The sequence below is a fragment of the Marmota flaviventris genome, chromosome 10, assembly GCF_047511675.1.
Source record: "Marmota flaviventris isolate mMarFla1 chromosome 10, mMarFla1.hap1, whole genome shotgun sequence".
In the NCBI taxonomy this organism is placed as follows: domain Eukaryota; kingdom Metazoa; phylum Chordata; class Mammalia; order Rodentia; family Sciuridae; genus Marmota; species Marmota flaviventris.
The window spans coordinates 79,844,798-79,858,258 of NC_092507.1; the positions used below are offsets into that span (position 1 = coordinate 79,844,798).

The 13,461-nt window shown below is 36.4% G+C and overlaps 1 protein-coding gene across 1 annotated transcript; it reads right to left on the reverse strand.

Annotated features, from left to right (window-relative positions):
* Window positions 1-613: 613 nt before the first annotated feature.
* Dnttip2 (deoxynucleotidyltransferase terminal interacting protein 2) lies at window positions 614-11,287 on the reverse strand. The gene is made up of 7 exons (XM_027935214.2): window positions 11,171-11,287; window positions 8,534-10,137; window positions 6,966-7,104; window positions 5,104-5,199; window positions 3,401-3,565; window positions 1,786-1,895; window positions 614-860 (listed from the first exon to the last, which is right to left on the reverse strand). The coding sequence occupies exons 1-7, from the start codon at window positions 11,240-11,242 to the stop codon at window positions 767-769; spliced, it is 2,280 nt and encodes a 759-aa protein (XP_027791015.2). The 5' UTR covers window positions 11,243-11,287; the 3' UTR covers window positions 614-766.
* Between the last annotated feature and the right edge of the window lie 2,174 nt (window positions 11,288-13,461).

A 13,461-nucleotide genomic window follows, 5' to 3' on the forward strand; every position in this document is an offset into this window, starting at 1 on the left:
GTTACTTAGGGCCTCTCTAAATTGCTGAGACTGGCTTTGGACTCGCAATCATTCTGCCTCAGCTTCCAAAGCTGCTGGGATTATAGGCATAAACCACTGCACACAGCATAGACCAGGATCTTAATAGAAAGTACCCTTTTTAGTCTCTTTTTCTGACGTTAACAAACAATAATATTTTTAGATACCATTCTTTACTTTGCTCTGAAGATTTAAAATAAATTTATGAAGCTCACACTTGACATGAAAAAGCTACATATACAAATTAAAATTCATAGTTTTAATTCCTTATAATTTTATAATTTTTTTCAGTGCTGAGGATCAAAACCCAGAGTCTCATACATGACATATATATGTATGTATATATAGATAGATGCAAAATTACATAGTAATTATAGTGTTATTTATACATCTTTGATCTCTTTAAAGTTTTTGAACATATTAGCAAACTTTGTACTTTCTAAATATCTGTAATTTTCTTTAAATAACCAAGCACTGGAAACTTAATAAAAATGTTAATTATCTTAAAATGGATGAGGTTCTTTTCCCCTTCAGCAGTCTAAGCCTGGATGGATCTTTTGTAGCCATACCTATTTTTATTTCAAGGGACATGTGATGGATTCTCTGTTAACCAACTTTATTTCCAAACAAAAATCCCTAAATAGAGCCAGTCTATATAAATATGATGGTTACATGATGGTGTTAGTTTTTAAAACACATTTAACAAATAAAGAGGTGACATAAAAGATTGTGGTACGGTTGGTGAGTCTTAATTGCGGAATTTCTTCTTCTTACGGAACTTTTTTCCTGCTGCATTTGCTGCTTTTTCAGCCATGATCTCTGAGTACTTCCTTCGGTTATATCTGGAAAGAAAAAACAAACCCAGGTTTTCTAAAGAATAACACATCAGATATTAATAGTTAATATAACATTATGTAAGGGGTTTTAAATCTCAAGATTTTTTGCACTTTTCCTATTTATCAGTAAGTTGCCATCACATGTCAGGAGCCACACTGAGAACTAAGGATAGAGCAGCGGACAGACAGCTATAGCCTCTGCCCTCACACAACTTGCTAAAGACCCATGACAATGTTAAACACAGGACATAAATGGAGATAAAAATGCAAAAAGGACAAGTAAAACAAAAGTTTACACTTATCTGAAAAAACAAATATGACTGGTACATATTTCCTAGAACTTTAGAAAACATACTAATGGTTTTCAAAGTATGATCTGAAGACCCCTTCAACAGATCCATTCAGTAAAGACTATTTTTTACAAGAATACTAAGGCAGTAATTGTCCTTTGCCCTCATTCTCTCCTGAGTATACAGTAGAGTTTCCTAGATGCTACATGATGTGTGGTATATGCAGAAACAGATGTGAGGCTCTGTCTTTTTTGTTTTGAGTACCAGGGATCAAACCCAGGAGGGCACTTAACCACTGAGCCACATCCCCAGTCCTTTTTTATTTTTTTATTTTGAGACAGGGTCTAAGTTACTTAGGGCCTTGCTAAGTTGCTGAGTCTGGCCTTGAACTTGTGATCCTCCTACCTCAGCCTCCCAAGTCCCTGGGGTTATAGGGATATGATTGTCTTTAATTATGCCAGATATTAAAGAGATTTGCACTAAATTGCTTTTGTTATTTTCATGAAAGTATATACTCATGTTTATATATGAAGGTTATTTTAAATGAGTTAATATTTTATAATTAACTGAAATTTTATAGATTTCTGCATATTTTAAAGAAATGCATAGATATTACAAGATGAAATATAAAAATTCATTACCTTCTGAATTCAGAATCAGCCAGCAGTTCTTCCACAATAGTTCTTTTCCTTTGCTTCTTGGGAATTCGTGAATGGTAGAAATCAGCTGGATTGTCAACAATGGTTCCAACCTATGAACAATTGAATGAAATAAGTCATACAAAACCTGATTAAGTCATACAGTGCCTAAATGCCACTGTTTATTCCATATTTCAGTGTAGTTTGAACAAAGTATATTTACAAAAAGGAGTGTAAATCACGAGCTTATCTTATAACAGTATTAAAGTTTATCTTGACATTTTTTTAAGCTAAAATAAATCACCTATGAGCACAGTGATGTTACTAATGACAGAGTATATAGTAGATCCAAAATTTCTTTTATATACATAGTACTAAACAGTACAGTTAAATTCACAATGAATAACAAAAAGAGAAAAGTAGAAGTTAATAAACTGTTCGTTTTCCAATTCAAATACAAGTTCTATATACAGACCTACCTGATCTCCTAGACTATCATAAATACTGCCTTAGTAACTGCTCTGCATTTGTTCATTCAACTGACTAAAATTACAGAATGCCTACTGTGTGCCAGGCACTGTGATAGGTTGAGGAAACAAAAACAAACATCTAGTCCTTAGCAAGGTTCCAGTTTTAAAGAATATCAAAACAGAAAACTGAAGAATTAAAGCATAACATAATAGACACTGAACCAAATATTATAGAAGCTTTGAACACTGAGTGACAAATTCTGACCAAAAGGAAGAAAAGAAGACAAAGGGATGTCATTTTAGCTTGGATTTGTATAGGTAGAATTAAATACTGGTATGTACACATTCTGAGAAAGGGACTGAGTAGCTGAGCTTGTGTGAGCTTAAGAGGGTTATGACAAAAAGAAGAGTTGGTGAACTGGTTTGGGTGCAGATTATAAAGAACCAAATAAAAGGGTCACAAAAACTTCTTAGCAGAGTTCTAAAATGAACAAAAATTTTTTTTGTTGTACTGGGGAAGGAACCCAGGAGTGCTCTACCATTGAGCTACATCCCCAACCCTTTTTACTTTGACTCAAGGTCTTGCTAAGTTGCACAGGCTGGCTTTGAACTTGCAATTCTTCTGCTTCAGCCTACCAAGTTGCTGGGATTACAGGTATGTGCCAAGCTTAAAGAATACATGTATAACTGGCTACATTTGGAAGATGGATTGTAAGACAGAGCAAAACTTGGGAGACCAAAGACTATTATATAATCCTGATGAGTGACAAAAAGTAATCAAGAATGAAAACTTCAAGGATAAATCAATTGGAGTTTCATCTGAGAATGCTTTGAAAACCAAATTTTTAATGATTTTTCAGAATTTGCTGGGGGAATTTGCTCCGTCATGCATGGTCTCTTGCTCTTAAGCTAGAATTCTTTATACACTTATGTTAACCCTTAAATTTATTAAGTTCCATTTAGAAAGTTAACCTGGAAATCCACCTATCATATTTAACAACGTCTCTCTACCTGGGAACCCAATACAAGATGGTTGTTATCTGAATTATGTTTAGGACATTATCTGGCCTAAGCAGATATGGTCCAAATGTCAGATATACACATTATAAACATTCTATGGACTATACCAGTATTCTGTTTGTTCATACCTGGAAATACTTAGGGAAGCCATCTCTATCATTTTTCTTGTAGAATCTTTTTGGGTCCATGCTTGCTCTCATCTTCAGTGCTCTGAGATCATTTTTCAGTTCATCTGTCAATTCTGGAGCTTTCATACCAAACCAGCCATCACCTGCTGTTTTTTGTCGCTCTTTCTAAAGTTGAAATTTCAAAAATAAACATTATAACTTTAAATAAAACTATGAGTATGTTCATTTCCCCTAAAATTTTACAAACAGAAAACTTTGTGAATAGAAAAGTTTCTTTATAGAAAGCATTCATCTCCAGAATCACCTTTATAAAAGGAATTAAGTAAAATCAGAAAAAAGAGACTTTTTATATATTTATTTTTTTTAGGAAATCAGGCATTGCATTACCTGAGTCAGAAATGAATCCTCCTTAAAATCTATTTTTTATCTCAGCAAGTAACTGATGACTTGCTGGGAGAATCACACACCTTCAATTTTTTTTTTGTTGTTTTAAAGATAGAGAGAGAGAGAGAGGTTTTTAATATTTATTTATTTTTTTTAGTTTTTGGTGAACACAACATTGTTATTTTATTTTTATGTGGTGCTGAGGATCGAACCCAGCGCCCTGTGCATGCCAGGCGAGTGCGATACCGCTTGAGCCACATCCCCAGCACCCACACCTTCAATTTTTATTTAAAATAATCCTTGTAAGTGACAATACATAAAAACATTTTCATGTCTGGAGCTTATGTGTAAATGTTAATCCTTCCCCACTTTTTTGGGGAAATACAGGGGATTATACCCAGGGTCAAGCACTGAGCTAGATCCCCAGCACTTTTTATTTTCAGACAGAGTCTCACTAAGTTGCTCAGGCTAGCCTCAAACTTGGAATTTTCCTCTCAGCCTCCCAAATAGCTGGATTAAAGGCAGATGCCATCATAACAAAATGTTAACATCAGTGTCTCAGAGAGCCACTCACTGCAAACTAGTCCAGAAATTTGTATGATTTCTAAAATAAAAGAAAAATTCTATTCTTTTGAAAATTCCTAGTAATTAATCAGTTTTGTTTCATTCATACAACAAATATTCATATGGTGCCTATAATCTGTCAAGGTACCCCATATTAGTGACATTACTGGTGTCCCATCCTCAAAGTTCCCTAGGGAACTTTTATGCTTATTAGTTTCCTTTAAAAGTGCAACAGAGAGCTTCTAGCCTTTGGTAAAACATTATCTAAAAACTAGGAGAAGCTGAGTGCACTGGCACACGTCTGTAATCCTAGTGACTCGAGAGGCTGAGGCAGGAGGATCTCAAGCTCAAATTCAGCCTCAGCAACTTAGCGAGACCCTGTCACTAATAAAATATGGAAAAGGGCTGTGGCTTGGTGATTATTAAGTACCCTTGGGTTCAAACCTTGGTATCCCCCACCGCCACCCTCAAAAGCTAATAGATATAGACAGTGAACCTATATGTTGGCTACTACTGTCCTTAAGGTATATTTTTAAAAAGCTATATCTGTGTATACCACTGTAGCTGCAGAGATATTGTAAATTAATATTAAATGTGTCTATGAAATGTTATTTTATGGCCCTCAGATATCAAAATAATTTAAAATATATATATATACACATACACACCTAGGTTTAACTTTAATTGTACAAACATGTTATATAATCTGAAGGTACAAACACACAAGCATTCTAAGTTAAAGTCACTGTACTTACCCTGCGTTTTTTCTGAAGTTGACGTTTTGATTCACTATATGGTGGGACACCATAGTTTTTTTCAAAATCAGGTGTAATGATGGCTTTCTGCAGAAGCTATAAAAATACAAAATTGTATTTTCACATAATTTTGCAACATTTTGAACTTATATTTTAAAATTTTGTGCCATCAAATTTGTTAATCTGTTCCTAAAAATCTGTATTTTTTGTTACTTGCTTAGGATAATTAAAATATTATCATAAAACAATGTAATTAAAAAGGAGCTACAGGGTAGTTAGTATGTTTCTCAGTGTAAGAAAGTAAAAGTGATCCTTAGCCCTCAAATTTTTTTTACAGGAATATAGCTCAAGCATTAATTTGGCAATGCCATTTGAAATTACTGATTCAGAAATTACTAATAGTCAATTACCTAATTTGGGTCCAGGCTTACAATTTTGGGCTGGTACGGTAGCATTCTAGGCTTTTCCATCATTCAGAAAGAAATTACAACAATTACTTAACAGCTAAGAGCTTGATATATGTTAAAGCCTATAATAGGGTCTAGGACAGTAGTTCTCAAATGGAGAAACTGGCAATGTTACATTTTTGGTAGTAAAGGGAAAGAGAATGCTACTAGCATCTAGTGGGTAGAAGTCAGAGATGTGGCTAACAATCCTACAATACACAATAGATCATCCCACAACAAAGAATCATGCAGCTCAAAACAGCAACAGTGCTGAGATTAAGAAACCTTGCTTACAAATGTATGGAAGATGATATGTCATGAGCTTTGTAATGTTTTGAACAACCAATAAAAAAAAAAAAAGAAAACTTGCTTAAACAACTCAGATCTGTACTGGGTGTTACAGATGCACAGAGGTAAAAATAAGGACTGGGGGAATCCAAGTATGTTTCCCATGGCTGTGAACTCTGTATTGGTTTGGAAAGAGCAGAAAATTTCAGTAGTCTTCAATGGCAAAAACAAAGCATTTTGAAGGCTCTGAGAAACCTCTGAAAGACTTAACCAAGAGAATACTTAAGCAGATTTGTGATTTTACAAAAAGAAATCTAAAAGTTTTCAGGATGACTTAAAGAACAAAAAGAAAGCGAGACCAATAAGGAGATTGCTAGAGTATCTCAGGTGAGAAATAAAGGTCTGTACTACTTGTTGATGGGCTCAAAAAGAAGGAAGGCACCACTGCAAGGGCCTGGTGATTAAATGCAAAAGGGAAAGAGACTTTGGTGTTATTAATCAGCACACAGAATACAAAAGGAGAAGCTAGTTTAGGCCAGGAAGAGAAAGAGAAGAATTAGTGAAGTCAAGTGCCTGAGTGCATTGAAATGAACAGATACCTACACTCAAAAGTCTGAAGTTAAAAGAAGCATCAAGGCTAGAAAATACAGATTTAGAAGAAAGCAGTGCAAGTTGTTGGCCAAAGCTAAAGGTTTAGGTAAGATTATCTTAATAATAATTCCTTCTAAAATTGTATGTCTAATCTTTGTTTGTAAATAAGCATTCCCCCTACCCCCAGCCCAAGGTGAGGGCAGCAGGCTAGGACAGTAGTTCTCAAATGGAGAAACTGGCAATTTTTAACATTTTTCCAAACAGTTAAGAAATAAAAATATAACAAGAAACAAAACACTCTGGGATTGTAACTGGTGGATGCAAGAAAAGAAATACTGATCTTAAATTTACTTTTCAAGCATCACCTTTTATAGGTGGGATTTTGTCTTAAAAAGAAATGACTCTTCTAGCGAGATGGGAAAATAGAACTGATTAGGCCAAAGTGGTTTTACCATGGGAAAATTGGTCTTTTACCAAGAACTAAGCATTTCTAGAAATGACACTTCTAAAACAAGGCAGACATTTCAAATAATTTACCTCATTTTTCTTCTTCTCCTTGATCTGTGTTAGGGTTCTCTTGTTAGACTGTAGTTTGTCTGCGTTGATATTAATATACACACCACCCAACTGCTTGATACTCAGACCAGGATCTATGCTGCTACTTGTCAATTTCAGACTGAAAGAGAAATGATCACTTAAAGATGAAGTAATTACATTTTAAATCTAGTACATCCAATTTTAGGATGAACAATTAAAAATGCTTTTTGGGAACACATCCAAACTTATTCCCCAAATTTTTAAAAAAAGTATTAGGCCATCAGTAGAGTGCAGCAGTATTGAAAGTTCAGGGCTAGCCCCAGCAACTTAGTGAGAACGTCTCAAAATATAAAGAGGCTGGGAATGTAGATCAGCTGTAAAGTGCCTCTGGGTTCGATCTCCTGTATGGAAGTGGGAGGAAAAAGGATTAGGCTATATAATATGCCAATATATTTCATAGAGATTAGATAAGGAAGAATTACAGAAAAAGGAGGAGGAAATATTCCTACCAATTCAACTTAACTTCATATAAAGGCAAAGAGTTAGTTAATAAATGTACATATTGAGAAAAGGCCTTCTACTCTGAACTTCCAAGTTATAAAAACCTAGAATTCTTCCCTCAGTAACTAAAGATATCTGGTACTGAGTATGAAATGGTAATAAACATCTATTTCACAAGAGCTTTTTAAAAGTTAAATGTCATGCCTCAAACCTACCAATTAGAATCTTCTGCATCTTGTCTGGGCTATATTTATATGAAGAGGATTTCTACTTTATATGATCAGAGGGTTCTTATAGGTAAGTACACTTGGACTTAAAGTCATTTTCTTTCCTGATTATTCATATAAAATGAGTGTTCAAAACATAATCAGTCTGTGCTGTAAAGTGAAGTCATTCTATTGCAGTATCTTGGCAGCAATTCTCAACCCCGAATGTATATCAGAACTAATATGGGGGAAGACTGTGGTTTTTTAAAAAAACTAAACATGCCTAAGCCTGATGTCATTGCCTGACTTGGTTGGTTTATAGCAAAGCCTATGCATCTGTTAATATACACAGCCCTAGAAGGCTGCTGGCATTTCTAGTGGATAACACTACCACCAGCCTATGATCAGGAAAAAAAATAAGTTTAAAACAGGAATATAGAAACTAAAGAAATAACCCCAAACATTAGACCCTTTTAGTGGATAATGGATGGGACTAGAGATGATTATTTTTCTCATACTTTTCTATATTTTTCAATTTCTTTACAATGGACATGTAAGGAGAAAAAAAGTAACTTTTTTTCCTCCCCTTTATATTGCTCACAAAATAAAATCACAGAAAAATCTTAACAGATGAGTTCTAATATATCATCAAAAGGAACACTTAGTCACTGAGAGAAGTATGTCTGTCAAAGGTACTCACAAAGATGAGAGAAATGCTAGATAGAAAAGCACTTCCATAATGAACTAAAGGCAGTAATTTTCTCAATTCCATGTTTTCTAATATTGCATATTTCTATGGTAAATTAATCATCTGACAAATACATCAACATCTACTTTTAAAACATAAGGGTAAAAACTTACAGTTTAGATTTTGTGTTATTCAGTAAGTCGTCTTCATCACTACACTCATCATCTTCATTTCTGTCATTATCTGATAGTTCTTCACTGTTTTCATCATCTTCCTCCCCCTCCTCTTTTTCTTCTTCAATGGAAACTTCACTTGCTTTGTCTTCCTCTTCCAAATAAAATTTTTTCTCAGCACTCAATCCAGGAGTTGTATCAATTACAAACAGTGCATTTTTGCATGATGTATTTCCAGAGTCTTCACTTAACGACTCATTTTGGCCACTATTTTCAACAAAACACAGAGTGTCCTCTTCACTTTCACAGTTTTCAGACTGCTGGCTTTCATCACTGCTAAGAACTAATAAAACAGAATCACTCACCTCCTGAGAAGTGTTGAGTTCAGACTTGCAGAGTTTGGTATCACATTCTAGGTTTTCACTCATTTTGCTGTTGTCTTCACTGACATCTATTCTAGCAGACTCTTCATTATCATCACTGAACTTTGTTATGTCACTTGTTTTTATGGTACTATTTATCTCTTCACTCCATCTGTTCACTTCCACAACTGCAAATGTTTTTGCTAATGATTTCATTATAGTCTCACAGTTCAGATCTGATTGTTCTGATGTGGTTTTCTTTTGGGGAGTCGAAAGTTTCTGGGTCACTAATGGTTGAAGACTCCTCTCCTGAAGTTCAGAAGGACTCAGCTGAGAACCTTTCCCATTAATTTCTTTTCCCTCATCTATTATTTCATTGTCCTCTTCAAGAGAGATTGTTTCTCTAAGAGATGCAACATTGGTCTGTTTTTCCTCACTTACATTAAGATGTTGATGTTTTTGCACTGTTAGTACTTTGTCTGAATTTCTGTGGAATGGATCATCATTAAAGTCATTATAAATTTCATTATTACAGAAATTTGGTTTATTTGTCTGAGAAGGAAATCCTGCTGGTAACTGAGAATCCTGAATGGTATCTGCATCCTTTGAATTCACAGGCGTATCTATGATTCGGTTTTCATTTCCTGGTACAATCTTTGTATCTTTCTTCTCAGTTTCTAGCTTTAATTTCCTATACACATTTCTGGTTTTTCTCTTAGGTGTAATTTCAGAGATTGAACTGTAGGAACACGACTCAGTATCAGCTTTAGTTTCTGCATTTGATTGTTGGCTTATATCTCTTACTTCAGATTTAGCCTTACTTCTGATTCTTCTTGCTACTTCTGTGGAAGTAACAACTCTAGAAACACCTGAAGCATGAGATTCTGCTTCAGAGACAACCTCTTCAGTAAGAGGCTCATTTATTGGAGTTATTATCTGCCTTTTCCTAATAGGAGTCACTGGGGTGAGTGGAATTATGATCTGCCTTCTCCTAGTTATTCTTAGAATAGGCTCCTGGACCTCAGACACAGATGAATAATTTGACTCTTCTTCAGAGTTCTCTTCATCAGTAGATGGTTTAGTTATCTTTGCTTGTGAGTCTGCAGCTCCGCTCTTCCTCTTTTTGCTTTTAGGAGTTCTAGGGACTGAATTTTTTTCCCCAGCAGTTTGCAGTGATTCAATAATACTTTGGCCATCAGATCCACATTCCTTCCTGTTTTCTGGAATCCCTTCAGCACAACTCTGCAACCCAAAGAAAATAAGTTATAATTTAGGCAGGGTTGGGACAAGGGCAAAGCAAATAAGGCACTTCCTTGCAGGAGCAAAATTTAGGAGGGCACTATAAAAACCCAATAGGCAGCTGGGGCTGTAGCTTAGTGGTAAAGCGATTGACTCACATGTGTGCGATCCTCAACACCACATAAAAATAAAGAAAGATACTGTGTGTTCATATCCAACTTAAAAAAAAAAAAATATATATATATATATATATATATATATATTTAAAAAACACCCAGTAGGCAAAATTTCACAAAAAGCAAAACCCATGATTTAAAAAAAAAAAAGCTAAATGCTAGATCTGACCCTTTATTTGCCTTATGTGCCTCACCTGGACCTGGATCTGACTTTGCAAAGAAAAAAAAATAGCTGAATAAAGAAAAAATTTTCTCCAAAGAAAAATAAGCATTTCGATCCATACATAAGGGACGAGAGGAAGTACTCTCAGCAAAGAGGTATTTAGGTACACACTAGTGAACTAGTCGCTGCCCTTGCTTTGACAGACTGAAGAGAATTGCCGCTCAGTTCCCTTCGCTGCAGGAAACGAAGAATGTGGCAGGCGAGAGCCACCAGGCGGCGCCACCACAACCTCTACACGTCATTGGAGTTGGGTGATGGGCCACTGCCAGCCTCCCCTGGTGAAAAGGATGTCCTTTTCTCCAGTCCCACTAAATGATTTTTGCGCACCGTGACTGAAATTAGTCTTCCTTGATACAGTGGCGTTAACAATCTTAAAAGGTTTAATCTCTGTGTCTGCATGAAGTCGCTGAACAACACAAGGGAAGTTAACTAACCTTTTCCTTAACTACTAAAACTGCCTTAAAAGACCGTGGTGAGGACTAACCAGTTCACATGACAGGGCAGGAGCAGAGCCTTGGTTTACCGCAGCACTGTGAAAGCTCGTGCCTTCTCCAGCGGCCCTTCGCGCCGCCCCACCTGCCTAAGCGCTACTCTGTGGAGCGGAGAGGAGAAACAGAGGAGACTTGGGATCTCCTACCTTCTGCTGGGAACTTTCAGGCGATGTATCTTGGATCCTGGCCCGGGAACGTGCAGACCGGGTGACCACCATTTTCCCGGCTCCCCGGCATCCACCGCGGCTTCCCTCCGCCCTGCGGCCCGGAAACGCGTCAGAGAAGTGCCTCATTTGTTTTCCCAGATGATCCCGGAACTCGCGAGATCTCTTACTTGGCCTTTGCCCCGGGCTCTGGCCGGGCTTTGGCCGGGTTCTGGCCATGTTGGGATTTCCAAGCTCGGGTTTTAGTGTTCTCTTTACGCCCCTGGAAGACAGATCAGCCTTTTGCTGGCTCTCCCCGAGGACGCGACATCTGCAATGACAAGAGGGCCTTTGTCTCCCTTTTTACAGGAACGAGTTGGAAGATCGCATCATTTACCTAATTTTCCATTCGTTCAGTAATTACAAAGGTCTTTATGTCGCCAAGAGTGTGGCCAAAGGAAGATGTTTGCCTTATTTGTACTTTTTTTTCAGTAATGTACTTATGTGTTGTGATGTTAATTATAAATAAAGACATGGCTGGGACGAGGATATCCCAGAAACTGGGAGACTAGTTAGGAAGCTATATAAAAAGTGATGTGGTGCTTCAGGATTGGGAATAAGCAGAAAAGAATATGAAAGAAATTGTAAAGGAGAGGGATAAAAGTTTTTGTTTGTCTTTCTTTTAATATTAAGGGTAGAGAACTAGAATTATGTTAGAGATGGTACAAAGGGATTGAGGAAGTAAACGGGAGTTATTGTTGTAGGGGAGAAAAAATGCTTTATTAAAATCTATTCTCCGTGGTCCACTTCTTTATAATAGAAAACCACGGTTTCCTTAAAAGTCACAGCACACACATTTCAGTGAATAATATATTGCCTCCCAGCTAAATTGCTCCCTTTCCGCCTCCCTTGAAGACAAGTATGCTAACCGAGTTTTGGTCAATATAAATTAAATATCTAGTTCTTTAGGGTCCGTTTTAGAGGAGAACCTTCCTGACTTCTTAAATACTTTTTTTTTTTTTTTTTTTTTTTAAATTCCTGCAGAGTTGTGTTCACTAGTTTTTATCTAGCAGCAATTCCGTGCCCCGAGGACACAGCAAGGCTTCAGAGTTACTCTAAGAGTGAAAATGAAAAATCATGAGTTCCTGACAATTTGAGCCACCACATCAGCTCTCTCAACAGCTCTGGATTTCTTTCACGTGAAACAATTTGTCAATGTTCTGATTAATTTTTTATTGGAAGGCTTTGCAGCCAGTTTTAATTTTCTTCTTTCCTATAATTCCATACACATAAAATGAAATTTCCAAGGAAATCCATATTTTCACCAGCAAGAGTATATATCCTGGGGCTGGGATTGTGGCTCAGTGGTAGGGTGCTTGCTTTAACGTGTGAGGCACTGGGTTCCATTCTCAGCACTGCATATAGATAAACAAAAAAAGTCCACTGACAACTAAAAGAAAATTTTTAAAAAGAGTACATATCCTGGAATTTAATGGAATACTGTCTTCAAGATGCTAAGGAAAAATATCTGGGAATTTAGAATTTTACAATGTCAAATGACTATTGATGATTGAGTAAAAATAAAGACGTTTTCAGACAAACAGGATCTACAGAGTTTACTGCCCAAAGACCTTTGGTGAAAGAATTGCCAAGAACATTTTTAAAAAGTGAACTTGGAGGAATAGAATACAAGAATCAACAGTGAGCAAAGAAATGGGGAGAAGAGCTGAATCATAAGCTATACTTATCATAAAACCATCTTAATATCAATCAACAGACACACCAAAATCATCTGTCACTTTACACATTTAGTTATTGCTAAGGAACCACTTTTGGGGCAGTGCAACTATATACAGTCATATTCTGATGTATTTAGGGGAGTTGGGCAACTTTTAGTCTCTAATCAAATATGACCTTCCCAACATTACCTACTCTTGTCCCAACAGGAGCAGTTCCCTTTCTGGTAATAAGCTTTTGAAGGTGTTCTCATTGAATTTGTGTTTACATATAAACTGCTTCATTATTCAGTAGAAGTATATTTAAAAACTAGGCAAACAGAGGCCTCTGCCCACAATGTCCACATCACACTATCTCCTCTGACCTACTCTAAAGCTAAGTTCTTTTTTTTTTTTTTTTAAAGAGAGAGTGAGAGAGAGAGAGAATTTTTTAATATTTATTTTTCAGTATTTGGCAGACACAACATCTTTGTTTGTATGTGGTGCTGAGGATCGAACCCGGGCCGCACGCATGCCAGGCGAGCGCGCCACCGCTTGAGCCACATCCCAGCCCCTAAA

Coding starts and splice junctions, on each gene's coding strand:
- Dnttip2 (XM_027935214.2), bottom strand. CDS start 11,242: ATGGTGGTCACCCGGTCTGCACGTTCCCGGGCCAGGATCCAAGATACA. Junction 5,200..6,965: donor AGGAGAAGAAGAAAAATGAG/GTAAATTATTTG, acceptor GTATTTTTATAG/CTTCTGCAGAAAGCCATCAT. Junction 861..1,785: donor GCTGATTCTGAATTCAGAAG/GTAATGAATTTT, acceptor TTTTCTTTCCAG/ATATAACCGAAGGAAGTACT.